Below are 22115 nucleotides of genomic sequence, written 5' to 3' on the forward strand. Positions count from 1 at the left end.
GCACAAGACAGAACGGACTTGCCTACTTAAACTTCATTGACAACGACCTGACAAGTAAACTGAGTCTCCTAAGGAGAAGATGTCAAAAGCATCTGATCTTGAAGGAAAACCTCAGTATGTAGTTAGCAGAGCATTTGTCCTGTGCTTTCCTGCATCAGTCGGGTTTGCAAAACAAGTTAAAGTGCGATTTGGTTCTGACTACAATATGTAGCAACAAATCATCAAGTGTTATTAATCCCAGTCTGAAATGAATTTTAATTTGGGTGGGATGGTGGTAACAGCACCACAGGGCAGCTCCTTTGGTACTGGATGGGTCCTCAGAACCATTAATCTGGCTGTGGCTGGTGATTCCACATGAGGTGTTGCTCCAACTCACTAACAACACCTAGGCCGAGCTCTCTTGATCAGCAGAACCCATTTGTTCTTATTTATATGATTATTTATTGATTGTTTTCAGCGGGCTTGACAGGCTGACAGTGGCTTGACAGAAAGAGATTAAATTGCCTTGTCACCTGTGACCGACAGGCTCTCTCAGTGATGAGGTGACTTTGCGCTTATGCAACAGTCACCTGGGGTGTGTGATGCCAAGTCAAGAATGACATCGGTCAAAGTGACGCTGAAAACGATTCATCGATACCCAAAACATACTTGATTTTTATAGAAATGTGGATTACATGCATCAAAAGAGATGTTTCTTTTAATGCTCAGTGTAGATTTATGAGGTTTAGAAGCTGCCATGCTGACTAATTGATTACATTTATTAAGATTTTGCTTCTGGATTTTGTCTTTCAGGTTCACTTATGTACTTGAATGAAGCTACGCTTCTCAACAATATACGTGTGCGATATAGTAAAGATAAAATATATGTGAGTATAGAGCTGAAATATTGTTTTTACTACTCTTTATATTGGACTTGATATATAGATACTTACTGAATGCTATACAATAATTTATGAGGTGAATTATAATATATATATATAGGATATAAATTAATGATACTTTACAATTGCAGAAGATGAAGTATTGTTTTTATTAACTTGTAGAGTGCCATTCAGTCTTAAAGTGTATACTTTTTCAAAGTCAAACAATTGTGAGGCTCTACTTACAAGGTTTGATAGCTTTGAGGTTTAATTCAATAGTTCAGCATAAATGTCTGCTGTAGGAGGAAAGTCATGATCAATGAGTTTGATGTTATTGTTTAGATGAAAGTAAACTTATCCTTAACTGGATGTCCACACACCTGCTGGTTTTCACTCCATATGAAATTAATTATTATTGATGTCTTAGTTGAAATAAAATGTTGCTTAGTTGCAGTATTAGAAAAGTCTTTTTTTCCTTCTAAAAAGCTGGAGATTTATGTTTACTTATGAAAAGCAATAGTTAAAAGACAACCTCCAGCATGTTCAAGAACTGAAAATACTGTTCCACATAGTCCTATTATTAAGTCAGTTCAATGTTCGGTTTCATAACTGAGAGCTTGACTGGGACAGACAGCAGCAGGTGTGTGGCCCCACTGGACCTGGATTGTGAGCCTCTGCTCTAAAGTAAAACGTCTTGGAGTTTTCCAGGGTGTAAGCTTTTATGTCCCGTGTGTCGATTTATAACAGTGCTGATGCTGTTTGGCTGAACTGTGAGTTAGTTAGTTAACTCTTCCGTGAGTTATCTAATGGCCCTGCTGTCACCACAGGTTCTTCACTTGTCATCATTATTTAAAATGAGCCGAAAGCCTCTGTGCTGTAGTAGTTCCCCATCTCAAATGACTCTGCTAGTCACCTAACACTGCTATCATATTGCCCAGCAAACTTAATTAGGTCCATTGAATTGACATAGCTATCCCTTACCATCTGCACTGTGTAAGAAATGGCAGCTGTGGAATGGGAAGCACATACCTCTGTGCTTTGTACTGCATTGTTTCCCTTCAAGCGACACCTAGTGTCCACTGTTTGCAAAGGCATTGTCCGTGGTCTACAATGCTTTCAAATCCTTAAAATTTCCATTTTTAAATTCTTTAAAATCTTACCATTTATCAAATAAAAGACAAACATGGTTTGCTCCAGTGTTTTTGGTATGGTTTACACAGTTTTGAATATCTTTTAAATATTATTCTTAAGTCTTTAGTTTACTCGTTTGGAACACAGATCACATCGCCTCAGGTGTTGTTTCTGCCATTGAAAATGCCAGACAGCTTACCACTCGCCTGTTTTTGCTGTGTGGACTGAAACTTATGCTTTCTTTTCAGACCTATGTTGCCAATATCCTGATTGCAGTTAACCCCTACTTTGACATCCCCAAGCTCTACTCATCGGACACCATTAAGATCTACCAGGGGAAATCTCTCGGCACTCTGCCCCCTCATGTGTATGCAGTTGGTATGTTGTGGCTCCTTGTAAATCCAGCATGGTCTGCCTCTGCAGTGTGGAGTACACCATTTCCTCTCAGCTCAAGGGGGCTCATTTCTACTTCAGCCTCCCAGAAGTGTGAAGCACAGTAACAACACTAATCTGTTATTTGCTGCTAAAGAAATGCTGAGTTTTCAGCTGTCACGCTTCATAAGGAGAGCAGTTATAATGTTTAACCCATGTGAATGAACATGGTGGGCCCTCCGTTTGTGTGTGTAGTTCATTTCTGTCACGACGTGGAGCTGAACTGGTGTTTGCCGTGTCTGTATTAACTGGTGGAGGAATCCACTCACCGGGTCCCAGAGAAGGCGAGCTGGGAAGGTGGTGGGGAGGCAGACAGAGGTGGACGGTTCAGGGCGCGCACGGTGCAGCCGGGCAGAACAGAACAGGGAAAACACGGAGCAGTTGTGCAGATGAGGACAGGGAACGTGCGCAGCGCAGCCTTGCAGGACAGAGCAGGCAAGTCACGCGGACGAGCAGGTCAGGTTGTCCGCTAAGACGCCGCCCGCGGACTTGTAGCAGCTGGGAGACAGGCGGGGATCCGGGCGGCCACCAGGTTCCGTCTTGAGATCGGGATCGGGGAGTCAGAATGATTCAGGCAGAGCCCCTGAAGTCTTACTGGCAGGCTGGTTAGTGCGAGGAGTACTTCCATAAGTGACGGAGTGTCTGGACTGGGCTGACAAGGTAATTGCCTGTTAGGTGGGAGCAGGAGGCACTGAGCTGTGGCTCGCCTGTGTGTAGCAATTATCTTACATTTATCCGAAAGATGGAATTATTTGCACAGTATCGTTGAATTGTGTGGTTTGTGAATAGAAAGGTCATCAAGAACGTTTCTCTTGCTCAGAGAATTGCAGGATGTGTGGATTTGCCGATATCTGACAAATACACTTTATTTACTCAGACTTGCTTTCCAGGATGCAGTCTAGCACATGCGTGATCAACATGCTGAGCATACTTGATAAAGTGTGAATCCATGCCTCTTCTCTTTAACAGATCATGTTGTGTTGAAAAAGATGTTTCGCAATGTCTACATATTGTTTTGAAATGTAGTAGGACAGCGGTAATATTTCACTCAAACTGGGCCTTTCAATGAGTTTCTCACTAACTTAGTTACCAAATTAAAATGAATGTTTGCACATTTCACTACAAATATTTTTGTTGGGATGGAGAAAAATGTCTGTGTTGTCTCATAGATGCTGTAAGAAGATTTCAACTGTTTGATTGGCTGAAAGTTGTTCAATATAAACTTAATTATGATGTCTGTCTGAAACTTTTTAGCTGACAAAGCTTTTCGTGACATGAAGGTACTGAAAATGAGCCAGTCAATTATTGTATCTGGTGAATCTGGAGCTGGAAAGACTGAAAACACAAAATTTGTGCTCAGGTATTTTTCATTGTTCTACTTTGCTTTTATACTGTATGTCTTTTATGCTAATATTCCTCAAACACCTTATTGGAATGCACCTCTTTATTTGTGCATTTTCACCTGTAAGTGTAAGTTCAACAAATATAAAGCCCAATTTGGATGTTCCCTGTGATCTGTTGCTCTATTTATGGAAGAGAGATTTTCCCAGGAAACCATCAAAATTAGCTCGTCCTCCAGTGTTATTCTCTTAACACAGATCACTTTTATTAACATTTTACCAGGTTAAGTCATAGTGATTCACGTGCATCTAATTCACCTGTTTACTCTGATTAAAAATTTACATTTGAGTGTGATCCTGGGTGATAACATCAACTATGATATAAATTCCCTTGTGCACCTTAGTTTCACTGTGGCTCTTCTGAACTGAGTGGCAATATGATAAAAAATACAAGAGTAATGAAGATTTCTTTTTTTAATGTAGGGCATTTTGAAAAAGTATATACCTGTATTAATATTATGTGATCTTCTGACTCAAATCAAATTTTGTTGTGTCGCTGCTACATTTTGATTTAATCTGAGACGCTGCAAAGGAAATTCTGCTATACTATCACCTGAAATATCTTTTTGTTTGATGCGATACCACTAGGTAATTATATATGAATTACTACTATTTATTTATTAGTATTAATTTTGTTCCACAGGTATTTAACAGAATCCTATGGAACAGGTCAAGACATCGATGAGAGGATCGTTGAAGGTATTTCATTTGCCTGTGTTTGTGAAATCAGTAAACAGAAATGAATGGAAGTTTTCACGGAGAAGTGAGAAACCTGGAGTTTTCCACATTTTATGGACTTTTCTGTGGGGAAAAGTCGGGCCGTTTTGAACATGCGACTTACCTTGTCCTCCAGTCTTGTCTGCTTGCAAACCTGATTGATAAATGTCTTGCCAAAGACAATCTATTTTCTTTAATTTGTTTATAAAATATTTGTTGAAATGTAATTTTGTATCCATTGCAGCTAATCCTTTGCTGGAGGCCTTTGGAAATGCCAAAACTGTTCGCAATAATAATAGCAGCCGTTTTGGGAAATTTGTAGAAATCCATTTCAATGAAAAGGTACTGTATGTATGCAAATAGAGTATAAATTGTGTGGATGATATGTATGTGCATCATTACAGAAGGAAATTATAGTTGGATTTAAGGGTGCTAAATGAACCCCTGAATAGCTTGATATTTTTTAGTATCTTAGTTTTTTATTATTATAAATAATAATTTGCCTACTTCAGATGAATAGTATAACTAGAGCTTTTACTTACAGTACGTTGTCTTAAATACATATTAATATTTCTTTGTCCGCCTTTGGCAGACATGTTGCCTTTGCACATTGTAAATACACATTAAAGCCACACTAGATTCATGCGGCTATATCAGTAAATATCCCATATTTTAATTCTTCTTTATACTGCCACACTCATATGTTTATGAAATGTAGATTGATAGTCTTAAAATGTGAATAAAAATGGGTTCCGTTGAACTGGTACTGTCTACCTTGAATTGTTTTTAAGACTTGCCTCACTTTTCGAAATAAATCCTTGCACTGTGTGCATATATGTTTTGAAGCCCAAAAGGCATAGAAATAGCATATAGCATTTATATTTATATGAATATATTAATAAATGTATAGATGGACCACTATTAAATCTTTTATATTCTCAGATTGTCACATTCTACAAAGTTCATGTGTCTACAACAGGAATTCTGAAAGCTTTAGCTTCATATTAAATGTGTTGATGGTGATCCTGGATTTCAAATTTCCCATCGCATACTAATCTGTAGGATATACAGTATGAAATGTCTGGTCACATTGAAGTGGTGGAAAATAGAATGCAAAGTAACAAATCCTTTTGTTAAGGACTATTTGCACTTTGCAATTTATACATTGCTTAAAAAAGAAACGCCATCAAATTACTACCACTAGTTGTGCTTTAGACACGTGTGGATGTTTTGTATGCAATGAATTACAATGAAATATGCTTTCATTACTTTTGTGGCTTCTAGTGTTACGTCATTCATTTGGAAAGCCTGCATAAGCTTCTAAGTGTAAGAAAGGAGTCTCTTTTCCACTTTATTTTTTGCTCAGTTGCATTACCGCCTAATATTTTTATTCACAGATCTGTAAGTTTTTAGGTCTTGTAATTTCAGGGCAGGAGTCATCACTGCAGAGAAAAATTGCATTGATTGCCCTGTTTTCGTTCCTCTAGAACGCTGTGGTGGGAGGCTTTGTGTCTCATTACCTGCTGGAGAAGTCTCGGATCTGTATGCAGAGTAAAGAAGAGAGAAACTACCATATTTTTTACCGTCTGTGCGCAGGAGCTTCTGAAGACATCAGGCAGAAGTTTCACCTGAGCTCACCAGACAGCTTCCGGGTGAGTTACAGACCAGTCCCATCTCTGGAGCAGGTCCTCTTTCTGGCATTTCTGAGGGTCAGCATCTTCACTTTCCTGGCGTATTTTTTGGACCAAAATGCAATAATTAACTTTAATTTCTTATTCTTTTTGATGAGTCTGTTAAAGTTTGAAAGTAATTTCAATCAATACCCGTGCCTGCAAGAATGTCTTTAGCAGAGCAATACAGGTAGTTATATTAATGTAGCCACAAGGGGTCAGACTTTAATTTCCTATTTGGAGTTTTAGGAATCGTTCTTCAAACCTATATTAGTATCACAAATGTAGCAATGTATTGTTATATTATTACATTTTTCAGTAATGTATTTTACATTATTCCATTGTGGATCAGATTTATTCATTATTATTTACAAATACATTTTTATATGGATACAGTGTTTAATATTTGTCTACAAATTTGAAGCATAGAACGTTAATACTAGCTGTCCTTATAAGCAACTTATATAGTTGTGAAATCTGTTCTTTTTATTCTGTGTGGTAATGTATTAAAAGCTCTCCTCTCCGACATTACTGCCATTCAAGCTTATGTAAACAGTCAAAATGAGTCATGTTAAACTAATCATCTCATACACACTCATTAAACAGTGGTTTTCCCTTGTCCCTGAGAAAGCATGACAACCATGAAAAAATCCCTTGTTGGGAATAGTTTTGAATATCTGTTTATGTCTTAGGTAAATTGGTTTGCCTTGGCTATTCTCATTTGAATAGTTCTAAATAGATTTGGGAGGAATCAGATATGGCATTTTATTGAACCAGTACTGTATTTCATAATGATACAAAGGGCGGAATACTGAAAAATAAGACTGAAAGTAAAAGGCCTTCTTAAAGGCACAAAGTAAGAGCCTTGAACAGGCTGTCTAGCGTGTTTTTCATTACCTGGGATCCTTAAAGAAATGTGATGGATCAATCTTGGATTAGTAATTTAGTAAAAGGGGGCTGATGGAGATCCTTTCCTTTGCAACTTTTGTAGGTTTAGAATAAAGAATCAAAATGAATTTTGGAACTTATAAAAATACTTTTGTTTTTGTATCCCGTTTTGCATTTTCAAAATAAAAGACTAGTCAAGTGTAACATCTGGGACATTTATTTCTTGCAAATACATCTTGAGCTAATTTCTTATTTTTTTCTTTTTAGTTTTCATTTCTGTGTAAAATGTTATTGCAGTTATCTATAAATGTATGAATTATTTTAAGTAACCACTGTGTCTAAATGAGTCACTTGTATTATTATGCCCTTTTTTGCAAGGTCTAGATCACCTCGTAAAACGTGTACTCTCCTTCAGTGAACACTACCTGTGAATCATCCATGCTGGAGATTTATAACCATTTCCACCTTTGTAATAAGCCCATCCATTACCCCGTTCTTGCTGGCTTCGGGTTACTGTACTGTGACTACAAACTACATTAAATCAGTAACATTATAATATAACTTAATTATACATAATAATATACAACTTTCAACTGTTACAACTGCAAGTCAGAGGAGAAATTGCAAGGACAAAACTGGAGGGGAGAAGAGCACCTTAATTACTTGCTCCGTTCTGAGCTGATGGTCCTGAAGCTGAAAAAAAGTGATGCATGTGCTCCAGTGTAAAGACAGGGGAGTCGCACATTTAGCAGTAAATGTATACTGTTGTGCTATTTGATTAAAACACAATAGCTTCAATGTTGCTGACTCATCAGCTCTTAACAACTGTTTCAGTGAAACTAAAAGGGAATATTTTAATTTATCTGCAAGATACATTTCCTTTACATACATTATTATTTCCAATATCTACCTATAAAACTGTTACAGTTTTGAGAGCCTTATTAAAAAGTGGCATGAACTGGTAATTGCTGAAATCTGACATCAGACAGGAATGCCTCCTGACCTCTTTATTTTCTTTTCAGTATTTAGTTGCCATCTATAGCTTTTGGATTTTGGGTGTTTGGTCAAGTCTTGTAGAATGTCAAAATAACCTTAAATGTGCTACTACACAAATCGTGTACTATCGATATTCTCTCAAGAGTATACTTTTGTCCATGAAATTGGGTCTCTTTTTTTTTAAAGATAATAACAGCTGTGTTAATTACATCTACATTTTGTGTGCAAGCGTGCATGATGTTGTACTTGTGTTTTTAAGCCCACAGTCTCACTCACAGCATTACTTTGAAGAAGAATGCAAGAATTTAAACAACCGCTTCTGTTCTTGTCTTCCCTTCTCCTTTCTCAGTATCTGAACCGTGGATGCACCCGCTACTTTGCTAATAAGGAAACAGACAAGCAGATTCTGCAAAATCGCAAGAGTGCTGAGGTATGCTACATTGGTTATGTTCTTTCTAAGGCGTTTAAAAACGAGTCTGTACAAGCACTCAGTGTGGTTCCAGTCCTGGTTCTGGGGCCTACACACATTTCTATTCAGGGCAGCTATAGTCTTTAATAATAATAGTAATAATAATTGCTTATACTTATATAGCGCTTTTCTGGACACTCCACTCAAAGTGCTTTACAGGTAATGGGGACTTCCCCTCCACCACCACCAGTGTGCAGCCCCACCTGGATGATGTGACGGCAGCCATAGTGTACCAGAATGCTCCCCACACACCAGCTCTCAGTGGGGAGGAGAGCAGAGTAATGAAGCCTATTCATAAATGGGGATTATTTGGAGGCCATGATTGGTAAGGGCCAATGGGAAATTTGGCCAGGACGCCAGGGTTACACCCCTACTCTTTTCGAGAAGTGCCCTGGGATTTTTAATGACCACAGAGAGTCAGGACCTCGGTTTTACGTCTCATCCAAAGGATGGCGCCTGTTTCAATATAGTGTCCCCATCACTATACTGGGGCATTAAGACCCACATGGAACGTAGGGTCCCACTAACACCTTTTCCAGCAGCAACCTTAGTTTTTCCCAGGAGGTCTCCCATCCAGGTACTGACCAGGCTCACACCTGCTGAGCTTCAGTGGGTTGCCAGTTGTGAGCTGCAGAGTGATATGGCTGCTGGCTTTACATCGTTAAATCCTTAATTGAGCCAATGATCTGCCTGGTTTAAAAATCGGCATCAAAGATGGGTTGAAGTTACTTAAGAAATGCAATTGTTGAAAGGCACCCTTCCACGTGTAGAGGAACTTCAGGTTGAAGCTATTACCAGGTATGCTGAGGGTTCACTTATTTATTTGAGAACTTGGGCAGAATGAAAACTGGATGGTGTGTACGGTCCCCACGACTAGGATTGGGATCCCCTGTTCTAATACGTAGTTTTCTGCTGGCCGGTGGTGAGCGCTACAAAAATGTACCCTTGTATGTTTTTCACAAATGTTTATTAGCCTACATAAATAAACTGAGCATCAAAAGAAACTTACTACAGGTGTACCACTATGCATGTATGCATTTGAATAAGTTATACAGATTTAAAAGATTTCATGAATGTTTTGATTGATTAGTCATTCATGACTGATGGCAGTACACTCAAGAGATTCTATTTGCGTGAGCACTCTTACCTCGTTAGTGACGAAGGAGAGTGTGCATAGGTGACGAGGTGGCTTAAAATGTTAAACGTCAAACCTAGTTAAAACCCAATAAAGTTACGCCCCACTTCCAAATCGAACAAGGCCTTCCTGCCATAATTTTTTTACAACATCTTAGGTGGACTTGACTGCAGTGGAGCCAGGTCGTCTTTCGCGATGAATCAAAGTTTTGTGTACAGCTCCCCAGTGCTCGGAGAGTGTGGTGCTGTAATCGTCGTACTGTGCCATGGACACCATACTCACTGACTTGAGTCCTGTTGTTTGCAAGATCAACTGAGAAAGATGTTCTTGGGGAGTAGTGAATGAGCACATGCATTTCTAGGTTCTGTGAGCTGAATAGGAGCGAATCCCACTAAACAGCATCTGCAACCTGGAGCGACTCCCGCATGTGTACATATAGGGTTGCCTCTAGTTCTGTCCAGACTGGCACTGTGACTTTCACGACTGACTCCCAACTGCTCAACCCTGTGGATCACAAGTGTTAATAAATCAGGAATTTACCTGTTTTTTTGTCATTTGCCTGAGAATACCTTTGTGAATTTATGAGTTTTTGTTGCTGCTCAGTATATTTATGTACAGTATATGTGCACACATGGGACTCTGGAATTAGGTTGACTGGTTTTCTGAATTTCAGATAGATGGTCAGTGTTAGGGTAAGAGTTTCCTTGTGTTTTTTAAATTTAGTGTATTAGCAGGTTGAAAGCACAAAGTAAACTTACAGCGTGGGCCCTGTTTTTAGTGTTCAGTCAGTATGCCCTTTGGAAACCTGCACCTAAACTAGAGACCTTGTGTTGAAAACCTAAAGAAAAACTGATCCTACTTTTGCATTGTAAAAATAAAGTCTACAGTCAACCTGAGATGCTGTAAAGGAATGGTTTAAAAATAAAGCATTTATACACACAAAATATTAACATAATTGATATAAATTCCCTAATCAAAATTTAAACAGTATTTGAACTAGATTTTGCATTTTTCCTTCTGTTATTGGGCCCTTTGAGATTTGTTTGTGATACAAAAGAAAACTGACATGTGCTTTGTTCTGCTAGTTTTTGTGTTGCTCAGTTAATGCCTGTTCACCTTATTGAACTGCCTTATGAAGACAACAGCAGTGCATGTCAGGGGGATTAGCGCTCTTGGAAGGTGTGGAATTGACGAAAGAACCACAGAAAACAATATCAAAGCTCTGAGTGTGGACTGCATATGATATTGGAGGGTATACTGTTTGTGAAAGTACTTTATGTGCAGATTTTTGAAGAGTACTACATTTTAAAGGTTCTTACCATCCATTCATCACAGAAAAATATGTGATGCATACGTTTTATAAATGCACAAGGGCCAGTTGATTCTGCTAATAATTTGAATAATGAGAGTGGAACAGCTTCCTTTTAAAACTTTTTCCTTGTTCTTTTCACCTGCATTAATCATCAAACCATAATACCGTCTAAACCATGAGATTGTTTGTTTGCTTGTCGGTGGTGAAATCCAAACACTTATTTTGAAACTCGGAAGTAAAGACTCTTTGTTTGAGGGTCCTTAGCATCCAGAATTTCCTCACACTTGTCAGACTGTCATTGGAATTAATGAATTTGACCCATTAAGCCAATAGATTTTACGGGGGAGATTTTCAAATAGTAATGCCATTGGGAATCTGGAATCTTTATGTATAAACATCTGTTTTTGGTATTTTCAGTATTTGCTATGCATATTTTGTTATGAAGAAACTGGGCTGATCTGATTCCTAGTGTTGATTCAATGTACTAATTGTAAGTGATATTTACAACTCTATTATATATTTTCATGGGAATATGAAAACCAGTGTTAATGATTCTCATTCTCGAGGACTTAATTTGCTTCTGGAAAAGGATGTTTTTTGTTAAACAGGTGTATCACCTGTGTTGGGGAAAAAAAACACTCTGCATCTGTTTTAAAAACAAAATGCACCAAAGGTGATTCTGGGAGCTGCTGTTGCAGCTGCAAAGAGACAGGTTGAACTTGAGGAGGCTCAGGCTGATCAGGCCTGATCGGCACACTAACCCTGCACTGAGAGAGAGGCCGTGCAGAGCTGGGAAAGTGTTGGGAGTTTCCAGATGACAAGCTGAAACCGTGGCTTGTGCCTGGAGATGGTCAACAGCTGCAGATGTTGGCGAATCCCTGCTGCAAACTCCTATGAAAAGGGGTCATAGCCTAATGCCATCATAAGAGGGTGCCCTGCCATGTGACTGTGAGCCCATCAGTATGTTGGAGGATCAACTAATTCAGCACAAAGTCTCTCACTGCTTGGTGTGTTCACAGCTGGAACCCTCTAACTTGCCTGAGTGTTACAGCCAAACTGCTTGCCAGTGTTAGACAACAGTGGAAGAATCAGCTGAAACAACTTTTGTTTACCCGAAATGTTAGTTTAAACCATTTCAGTATCTGTAGTTTATGACTCCTCCTGACACCAGTAGTGAAACGTGAGAATTCATAATACAATTAAAACTTTGCTCTCTATAGAGGAGAAGACTCCCATATGAGCCGTGTTTATTAAGAGATTGATAGACATTCTGTTGTATCAGATGAGAGTCTTGCATCATGGCAAAATCTGCGTTTTTTTCCTTCATGGCAAATTGAAACGACTAAGAAGGTTGGTAAGAGAGTTTAGTCCATATATGCTACAGGTCACAATGGAAACATTATTCATGGGTGTCAAAGAGAAATAAATGGCTGGAGTGAATGAACTACAGTATAAAGCATGTGGCAGCAGCTATGTGAGAGTAGAGAAACCAAATAACAGCATAAAAAGTGAAAGTTTTGTCCTTGACTTTTAAGAGAATAAAACCAGTCCTCCCCTCAATTCACTCCACTCTCACCATTCCAGACAACAAGAACAGGAAGGAGCCCCAAACAAACCCAAAGAAAGAACACTGACACCCATGTGGGTACCCTTCCTGTCCCAATTCCCTCTTGTTGAATCTGTGACAGTATCACAACACAAAGTCACAGATTCCAAAAATACAGTATACATATTATGCAAATAAGTTGCCATTTGTAGTTTACAACCATTAGAAAAATAGACAACACTCTTCCAAACCAGTAGATACCCTGTAAAAACGAGGATTTTCATTTTCAGAAGGAGTTCAAGGGGGTTAGGTACTATATCTCTTTCTGTGACATAATGAACATACAGTAGGATATATTGGGTGTACAAGATATACTTTCCACATGAGAAACATTGACACCATCCTATGCATCTAAAGCTGTCTCAGGAAATGCCGCACAAAGAGGTTACGTAGGCCTGACCTTTTCCAAATTTGCATAGATACAGCGAAGGAATGTTGGAGAGAATATTTAGTTTTAAAGGGAAAAACACCATTTTAATTCCATCAGCTCTGGTGAATTGAGCTCTTCAGACATGACGGTCGTTTCTGTTTCGTGTGGCATAGTAAACAAATTCTGAACACCAGCAGAGAGGACTTGGAGCACTAGGGGCTTCAACAAGACTTTCTCCAACGTATGAAAATCTGGACAAAAAATGGGCTGTTATACCTGTAGCCTTCTCCTGTGAGCTCCCAGAAACAAAGCAAGGCTGGACGTGGTCTGTTCTGGGACGGGTCAATAATGGAGATGGTGGACCAGCAGGTGTTGTCCTGTGGTCCAGAATTTCCAAACCCCAGCATCCTGACTACTCAATAAAGAGCCAGTGGCACTGTTTGTAAACAGTAACCTAGTGTGTTTCCAAACTTCTACTCTAAACTTACTAACTTACTAATATGGCTTACTTAAATGTTCCCTTTAATTCAATCAGTGACACTATTTCTTTGCTGGTATATAATAATTGCTGTGCATGACCTAGGTGGGTGCTGCACATTTTGGTAGCAGATGTAGTGGGTTCTGTCTTGTATATAAAGTACTTTAAGGCCCTTTGAGATGAAAGGTACTAATTAAATGTAAGAAGGTGTTATTAGTGGCTACTAGAGAGCAACTAACAAAATTTGCCCATTTAGAACCTCTTGCATTCTCAAGTTCTTATGATTCACCTTGGATAAGGATGCCTGCTTTGCATGTTATGAATAACAAAAGCAATATAAAATGTATATGTACAGGATTATGGATTTGAAATATTTTGTAAAGTTATTTGTAAATGCAGTTTTAAGTGTACATAGAAGCCTTAAAGTATTTAATAGCTTCTTCTATTAATGTTGAATTCGTTCATCATGGCAGATAAGCTGAGCTGCCTGCAAGACGGAAATCAATTTAACATTACTGGGGGAATTGAATGCGTTATGTTCCCTGGTAACGGATTCCTGTTATATTGCCATGTTGTGGTCAAAGGCTGAGATGTCAGTAGCCTGTGAGGGATCCAGTTTGTCCTGTAATGACCTCAACAACTTATTTGCAAAGTATTGCACAATACTGTTGATAAATTTATTTCTTTTTTGAAAACCCCCTCGCTATTCAAATAATCATCGATTACATTGGTATCTTGTGTTCACTGCTATAACACTACTTTTTGAAAATCTCCCCACATACACACGCAATTCATATCTTTGGTTTTAATGATTAGGATTCCTTACATTGTTCTCAAACACTGTCTTCATGTCTTCTTCACTAAAGAAGGTTAAAAATGAAATGTTTCCTTTTGTCTGCATTACATAGCAGCGCTTTACATAACTCACAGGCTAAGAGAGTAAAGCCCTGCTATGCAGTTATCGTATTAAGTCTGCTTTCATGGAGAAATGATCTTCTGTGAAGACAGAAAGTGTTGTGTTACTAATCAAGGTTATAAATCTTTTTGCACTGCTTCTTCTCTATATGATATCAGGACGACAAGGTGATTGGGTTTGTTGAATCAGGGGAGATTGTAATAAGTTTGTGATGTAAATCCTGAGATGAAAGGATCCCAGTATTTACATCTATGCTGATTGTAGTGAGACTTATGCATGTGTTTACATTGCTGTGTGTGATATTTTTCTCTTATATATTCACTGTAGGTTGACTCATGTTATGGCTCTCCAAATTTGTTTTGCTTTGCTCCAAAGCTCAGAATATCTCAATAGAATAACTGAATTGGTGTTAAAGGGTTTCCTCATAGCTCATAAATGTTATGTCTTTAATTCAGTTGTCAAAGTCTTTCACTTCATTCTTATTAAAACATCCTGCATGCCTATTTTGTGCAATTGTTTTTGTATTCAAGAGATTTGGAGAATAACGCAAACAGGGAAGATTGAACTGTGAAAAATGAGAAAATTAACATTTATGAGTTTGTATAAACAACTATAAACTTTTCATTTTCATCACCTTCAGTCATCCACTTTTCTATAGAGAAGAAAAGCTTCTACATACCAGTGTTGTTTCTGTTAATATGTGTAGAAAATCATTAATGTAGTCAATGTTCATAATTAGAAGTTTTGTACATTTCTTTATTCTTAGAGCTGGAATGCCAAAAATTAAAGAGGAACGCACACTTGAAGTTGAGTGTGAACACTCAACTGTGCTTAAAGCCGTTGTCTGCATGTTCTGATGAAGGCTGTTGGATACTGAAACACTGATTGCATTGAATACATTTTTGGATTACTGAGAGTCTGCATCCAGTTCATTTTATAGTTTTTTCAGAGAGCCATGTCCAGAGTTTTTTTTTGTATGGAAAAATAATTAAAAATAAACATTTTAGACTGATATTAGCTTGGCATTTCCTCCAGGAGCCTTGACTGTTTGAATCAGTTGCGGTGGTCCTTTCAGAATGATCTCTGAGTTCTCTCCCCACGGTTGGGAACTTCAATTAATCCAGATAAAAAAGAACATCTAAATTCCTTTATATTCCTCACACCTCAGTGACAAACCTGCCCCATAGTTTTTTTTCTCATGGTAGTGCACTGAGCCATTTTCCATGTTGATTTATATAACATAATACGGACCAAATATGTTCCTGTCAGCTGTGGGCATCTCGATAAAATGCCAGAAGACAGATTCAGTGTTGTGTTGGGGACTCTATATCCCATCCCCATCAGGAACAGTTTCTGAACATCAGCTAACACAACTAATTGGAGAGCAGCAACCAAACAAACATCATTTCTGTTTTGTTTTCTCATTTTCTAGTCTCATTGTTGTGACATAGGCCTATATTGGGCTTAGTTTTCCCTGCTTGTTTACTTATTGAGTTTGGACATTCATCTTGAATCTAAAGTAGATGGATATGTTTATACATCTAATTGAGAAAATAAATGTTAAAATAAATGATAAAATATTTTTTTTATCACTGGCAAAATTTCCCTTCCCGGTAATAAGGGATATATTATAATTAGGTCTAATTTCTACTTGAAATAAGGACAAAGGAGGAGAAAAATACAACAAAAACACTGGTGTTAGCAGCTAGATTTAAAATAATGTGTTTAGTGTAAAAACATACTGTGACATTCTTCTAAAATTGTTCCTTTCTACCCTGTGCTAATTTTTACTGTTGTTCGTTTCTTGTCCAGCATTTTAAGTATTTCATGCAAATACTATTCTTTAATGAGGGAATGATTGAATGGAAAACATTGGCTGGGTTTACACGCAACGAAGACACTCCTGCTTCTCTCGTCATTACTGTGGGGATTTAACATACTGTATCATGCATGCTTCTCGCTCAAACGTGCAAGAGCAGAGTCGGAAAGGAAGTTTAAATTCCTGTCTCACACCTAACAGAGGTTCAGACTAAAATTACAGGTGTTGTGCTTGGCAACAGCTTCATAAGTACATTTATCTTCCAGCTACATTCACCTGTACGGTTTGGTTCTTCCTTATGTAGGTGAAGTATAAAATACAGGGGTAAAGGTGCCTGTTTACAGGAGAGCATGTATTTTATGTAACAGTGGCTGGTGAACATGTGGGTCTTGAACCCTTTTCTTGCAGCTTTGTACACTCAGCTGCCACCAGGAATTTGAACTGCAGAGGAGCAGGTGTGTGCACATGATGAGCATGTCTACCCAATGCTTGAATGCAGCTCCAGGTTGCCTCAATAATGCTGATCAGTTTGAACGAATGAATGAAAAATCGGCAAAGCTTATTCCACCAGACTGTGGAAGTTCTCAAATTATTCTTTACTGGTGTTGCCTGAAGGTCTGCATTAAGGGTAGACTCATGGAAGTCAAACAAAACACATCACAACAGGCGTGTTGATGTCATTAGTTTTATTGTGAAATGTTTGTTCATAGACAAGATTATTGGCATCAGCTGTTGATTGAAATGATTTTTGAATCATTTTGGTGACACCAATACACTTTTTGGTGTTGTGTGGACTGTTTCTCCAGTACATCTCTACATGCTTGTAGCAGAAATACTCATATATTGTAGAGACTGTTGTATAATTTACGTCTCTTTTTGTGCGAGGCAACCACATGTAAGCATTAACAGAAGAAAGGCATGACAAATGTGTCAGTGTAAAACAGGTGCAGCTTCTATGTTTGCATGTAAACCCATCCGTTGTTGCCAATTTGAAGTCTGATTTAGAGTGAGACAGTGGAGATCATGAGCCAGAAGCAACCTGTCAAGTATTCCTCTTCTGATGTGTGTGGTACAAACTGTGTGTATACCATATTACCTGTAAGTGTGTGTATATATAAGGCAATGGATTTTGTCCTGTGTTTGTGTGTGACAGTCTTCTGCTGACCTTCCGTGAAAGGGGAATAAAATATAGCCTGTCGTTGTTTAACAGCATTTAAAAGCTGGCTCTCTGAAGGACCCCCTGCTTGACGATCAGGGCGACTTTAACAGGATGTGTGTCGCGATGAAGAAGATCGGTCTGGATGACACGGAGAAACTGGACCTCTTCAGGGTGGTAGCTGGGGTTCTGCACCTGGGCAATATCGATTTTGAGGAGGCAGGAAGCACCTCAGGTGGGAGGGCGCCGTGTTTTCCGACCTTCAGGTTTCCCATAATGCAAGAAAGTCCGTTAAGGCCGATGCGTTCACGAAGTTGTCACAGTCCAGTCAGTCTGTTCTTGGAAGATCTCCCTGTAACAGCAGCACAATTTCCTGAAAGATCCTGCTGAACCTGTCCAAACTAAGAGAAACTCCCTCTAAGTCTGTGGCCTTTTCTTCTCTTCAGTTCACTTTCTAAAAAAAAAACACACTTGACCTATTGCTTTCATCCTTCTCAGGTTTTGAAAGCATATTGCAATCTCCTCACAGCTTTTCTTTCTTTATACTAAAGGGCAGCATGAATCCAAGAAGTATGCTTTGCCAGTATATTGCAGGAGGGTTGGTTTATTGAACACAGGTCGTATGAATGATTCCCTGCAGAAAAGATACGCTGACAAGATTGTTGCATTGTCTTTTTGTTAAATCCTGTGTTATGCAGTATGCAGTTAACTCTGGAGAACTATTCCTTGTTGTACTTCATAAGTTCCTGTTCATAACCAGCATTTTTCACTTTAATTGTTCCTGTGAATTAAGAATGTAATTTTTTTAATAATTCTTAAGTGTTTTATGACATGAGGGCTACTCCCGCATACCTTTTGAAAATTAGAGCTATTAAATAAACCGACTGGTTTGTTTAGTTTAATAAGTAGCTTTATTTTAATTGGTAAACACCTTTTTACTTTGAGCTCTTTAGCTCTTCAAGCAGTTGTTTTCTTTTATGTTGTACAATCATGGGCAGATGGTTATCCCGCTCCCTGTCTTTTCAAAGTGAGACGCTTGCCTTCACACTGTTCTCGCCTCTCCGGGGCTGTAGAGGGCCTGGTTGTCCACATGTTTGCGGTTTCGTCGAAGTGTGCAGCCGTGGTGTGGGACTGGAATCCACAGTGGGCTCTGCTGTCTGGGGCGGGGAGCTGATGTGTCAGGGCTGAGGTATCCCAATTGCCTTTCCGCACAGGGGGGTGCACGCTGAAGAACCAGTCCAGTCAGACCCTGGAGTATTGTGCAGAGCTCCTGGGGCTGGATGAAGAAGATCTGCGCGTCAGTCTCACTACCAGAGTCATGCTGACAACTGCAGGGGGCGCCAAAGGAACAGTAATCAAGTAAGAACTTGCACCGTTCTAGTTATTTACAAAGGCAAGCTGAAGCACATATCTGTATGACCTGATGTGTTCTGTGAAAAAGGGCCAGCCTCATTCTGGAGCTCTTAAATCTCCCTAGACTAGTCGCGAGAATGAAGACGGGGCCGCTGTGAAGGCCAGGTACCCTGGAACAGGCCAGTTCCCATTTGTGTTGAGTAAATTGGTCCTCTTCCAGCGTGAGAATTGCCTTGGCCACTTTAATTGGCCATTTCTTCTCACTGGCTGAACCTTTTCAAGAGTGGCCTACCAAAGTGATTGCATGGAATACCGGGGTAGTCATAGAAACCAAAGACGTGTACAATGAAATATCAGAGATTTAAAAATCTCTCTAATGAGTGATGGACAAAAATAGATATGCTGCAGCCTTGTTGTTATTCACTGAATCAAACAAACAAATAACCTTGCCCTTACCCCTGCATGGATTTTTGATATACAGTATATTAAAGTAAGATTAACCGGCATTTTGTCTCATTGCTTTTGTAATACGTAGCGAAATCTATTTTGTGACGTAATAATAAACCCTTTCCCTTGTAACTGAACGAGAACTCTGGCTTAATTTATCTCCAGTGGCATTTGAAACATTCGTTACACGTTACATTTGGACGGCTGCTTGGTAACTAAAGGTTTTTATTTACGCTTCGTCGACATTAGTTGTCTTTTGTCACTTCTTCAGTCAAGTTGTATTTCTAAAATGTCTTACTCCAACACTGGAAAAGTGAAGCATGTTCAAGATTCAATTTAGGACTAGTTAAATCTGCATTTAAAACGGTCGCGCTTTGTGAGATTACTTCGTGAGTTGGTCTGAGCGGAGGGGCGGTGTGGTGTGCAGGATGGGTCGAGAAAGAAGGAGCGCTGCTTGTAAAGCTGGTCTGGAAACCAGATTCATCACAACTCCCTTCAGCCAAATCCATTGAATAGGCAGCGTCTGTGTTTGAACATATTTGTGTATGATTAATACTGACAATTGAAAGTGGTTAAGTGACTTAAAAGGGCAGGAGGGGATTTAAATTCATCTGTTACATCTAAGTAGTCTATTTTTACAGATTGCATAAGACAGAAAGCCTCCGTTAAATTTAGTACATTTCAGGATCACTTTAGACATTTGCACAGGACGTTAATCATTTTCCCTTTGACCGTGCACTGGAGGACAGTAAAAAATAAAAGTGAGACTAGTTACTGATATTGCAATTTTGCTGCTTGGAGAAAGCCGAAACGGAAGGAAGATTTTCTAGGACAATTACATTTTTAGTGTGTATCAGCTTTTTTTCTGAGCTTGTTTCTAATATTCATGTGTGTGATCTGAATAGTGCTACGTTTTAGAGAGTTGACGAGCTAAAAGTGAGGTTGACTGGTTATATGCAATTTGTCAAAATTGAAAAGACAAACTTACTAATGTTAGCTGATGTCAAAGACAGAAGAAATGGCCCACATTCTTGTTGTGAACAAAATCTGATTAAATGTTTATTGGTTAAAGACAGGTATGTGGGAGTTAAATTTGATAGAAATGAAAGTGCCACATGTTCAGAATGAAAATGATGGACATAATTTGTATGTATAAAATGCATGCCACAGGCCCAGAGAGTGCTTTGAAGAAAACTAAAAAAGGATTGAATACAAAGCATCAGATACATCACTGTCAGGACAGTAACAGAATGTGTTTCTAGAGAGATCATGACATGCTGCACAGAACTGTATTTAAATGCTATACATTGTATCGTAAAAGCAACATTGGTACCCTTAACAAGGATCAAAGGAAGGTAGATTTTCCTAGACTTAGAAGATTAAATTGAAAATGTTCAATCTTTATAGCCTTAGTAGATGCCATTCAAGGGGAGAAGTTGATTTGAGGTCTGCACAATTTTAAAAGGAATAAAGAAAGTTAATTCAAGCAGATTATCTAAACCGTAGTTCATCTGGCAGAATAAATCTGAAATGTCAATGAAGAACCAATAAAAGCAAACTTATTTTTTTTTTGCACAGAGCTGTTAATACGTGGGTGTTTTACAAGTCTTGTTTTACGTTCCAATAAACTCTGTTCTTTGTGCATGAAATGTATTTGAATGAGTTTGTTTGCTGGACTGACTACAGAGTGAACTCTGATGGAGCAGAGGCCTAGTTGTCCTTGTGGGTGTTTTGTGTGTGCGCAGTATGTATACACTACATTACACTACAATTTGCAGATCTGGAAATATTCTGACTTTATTTATAATATATTCTTTTGTGGGTATGCATATATCTTTATAGGATCAGTGTAGACAAGTCTATGAAGGTTGCCCAGAAAGAAATGCTCCACTTTTTTCTCTCAGGCTGAATTGAATAGCTTTGATGAATTAATAAAAAAAAAAGATTTGTGTGTTATTTTCGGACCAACCTGTGGATGTACACAAATCATGTTCCAGATGTTAATTTGAAGTACGTCTTTGAAGTAGTGTAAATTTTATGTTCTTTCTGTGTTTACTAATTCCCCAGCAAAAATAACGGGTGAGAATACATCTCGAAGATTATTTCAAAGAACATTTGTGTAAAACCAAAAATGTAAAATATTTTTATGTTTATCCACTAAAATTCAGCATTTCTTTACTCATGGCCACAGAATGTAAGATACCCTTACATGATTTTTCTTTTATCTATTAATAAGAATAGTTTTGGTATTAAATTGTATTCATATGTTTTGTTCTTTAACTCAAAAACACATTTTCTAATTTTACTCCTTTGAGCTGTGTTCTACAATCATGTGTGTCAGTAAAGAGAATAGAAGGTACAGTATAAAGCCACAGCATTCAGTGACATTCTGTTGTAAAAACAGATTGATTGTAGAAACAATAACTTTACCTTTTACTCAAAGTGATAATCGTAGATAAGAGAAAAGTCAGAACTTCCCAAAAATAGTTAACAGCTGCGTAGTTATAGCCAGTTAAGGAAGAAATTCTAAATTGAATTGGCTTTTATGAATGGAAGCTCTGACCCATGTGTGAGTAGGCTGTCCTTCAGAGAGCGGGTTTTAAATCATCACTGCTTGTGACATCTTTATGACTTTCATTATAGTTATTATATGGTTAGGGCATAATGTGAAACTACGCCACTTGATAGATGAAAAAGGCTCTCAACCTCATTTGGATGAAAAGATTTTTTTTTCCATGCAAAATCTTTTACATTTCTATTAAATCATTCACTGTACACAGTAGATAATTAAAGTGTTTCACATGTAAATATGAAATAAAAGAAAGTGTTTATTTAAAGTTGGTAATAAAAAAATCTCACTTAAGTACAGTACATCTGTTCACCCAGAAGAGAAAGTGATTTTTTTGATACAAAAGCCGAGGTTGAAATACTGTCGATATGTATTTACTTCCTGCTATGTG

The 22115-nt window shown here is 38.3% G+C and overlaps 1 protein-coding gene across 5 annotated transcripts in view; it reads left to right on the forward strand.

Moving 5' to 3' along the window:
* The window catches only part of LOC148840123 (unconventional myosin-VI), an 87571-nt gene that overhangs the window by 35137 nt on the left and 30319 nt on the right, over positions 1–22115 (forward strand). For all 5 annotated transcript variants that reach the window (XM_088907696.1, XM_088907705.1, XM_088907714.1 and 2 more), the window contains exons 4-12: positions 793–866; positions 2240–2369; positions 3678–3783; positions 4467–4522; positions 4785–4882; positions 6028–6192; positions 8444–8524; positions 17410–17590; positions 18570–18714. In XM_088907696.1, coding sequence (XP_088763822.1) covers positions 793–866; positions 2240–2369; positions 3678–3783; positions 4467–4522; positions 4785–4882; positions 6028–6192; positions 8444–8524; positions 17410–17590; positions 18570–18714 — 1036 coding nt within the window. The remainder of the gene's footprint in view (positions 1–792; positions 867–2239; positions 2370–3677; positions 3784–4466; positions 4523–4784; positions 4883–6027; positions 6193–8443; positions 8525–17409; positions 17591–18569; positions 18715–22115) is intronic.

Source organism: Atractosteus spatula, chromosome 2 (genome assembly GCF_055471065.1).
Source record: "Atractosteus spatula isolate fAtrSpa1 chromosome 2, fAtrSpa1.hap1, whole genome shotgun sequence".
Lineage (NCBI taxonomy): Eukaryota > Metazoa > Chordata > Actinopteri > Semionotiformes > Lepisosteidae > Atractosteus > Atractosteus spatula.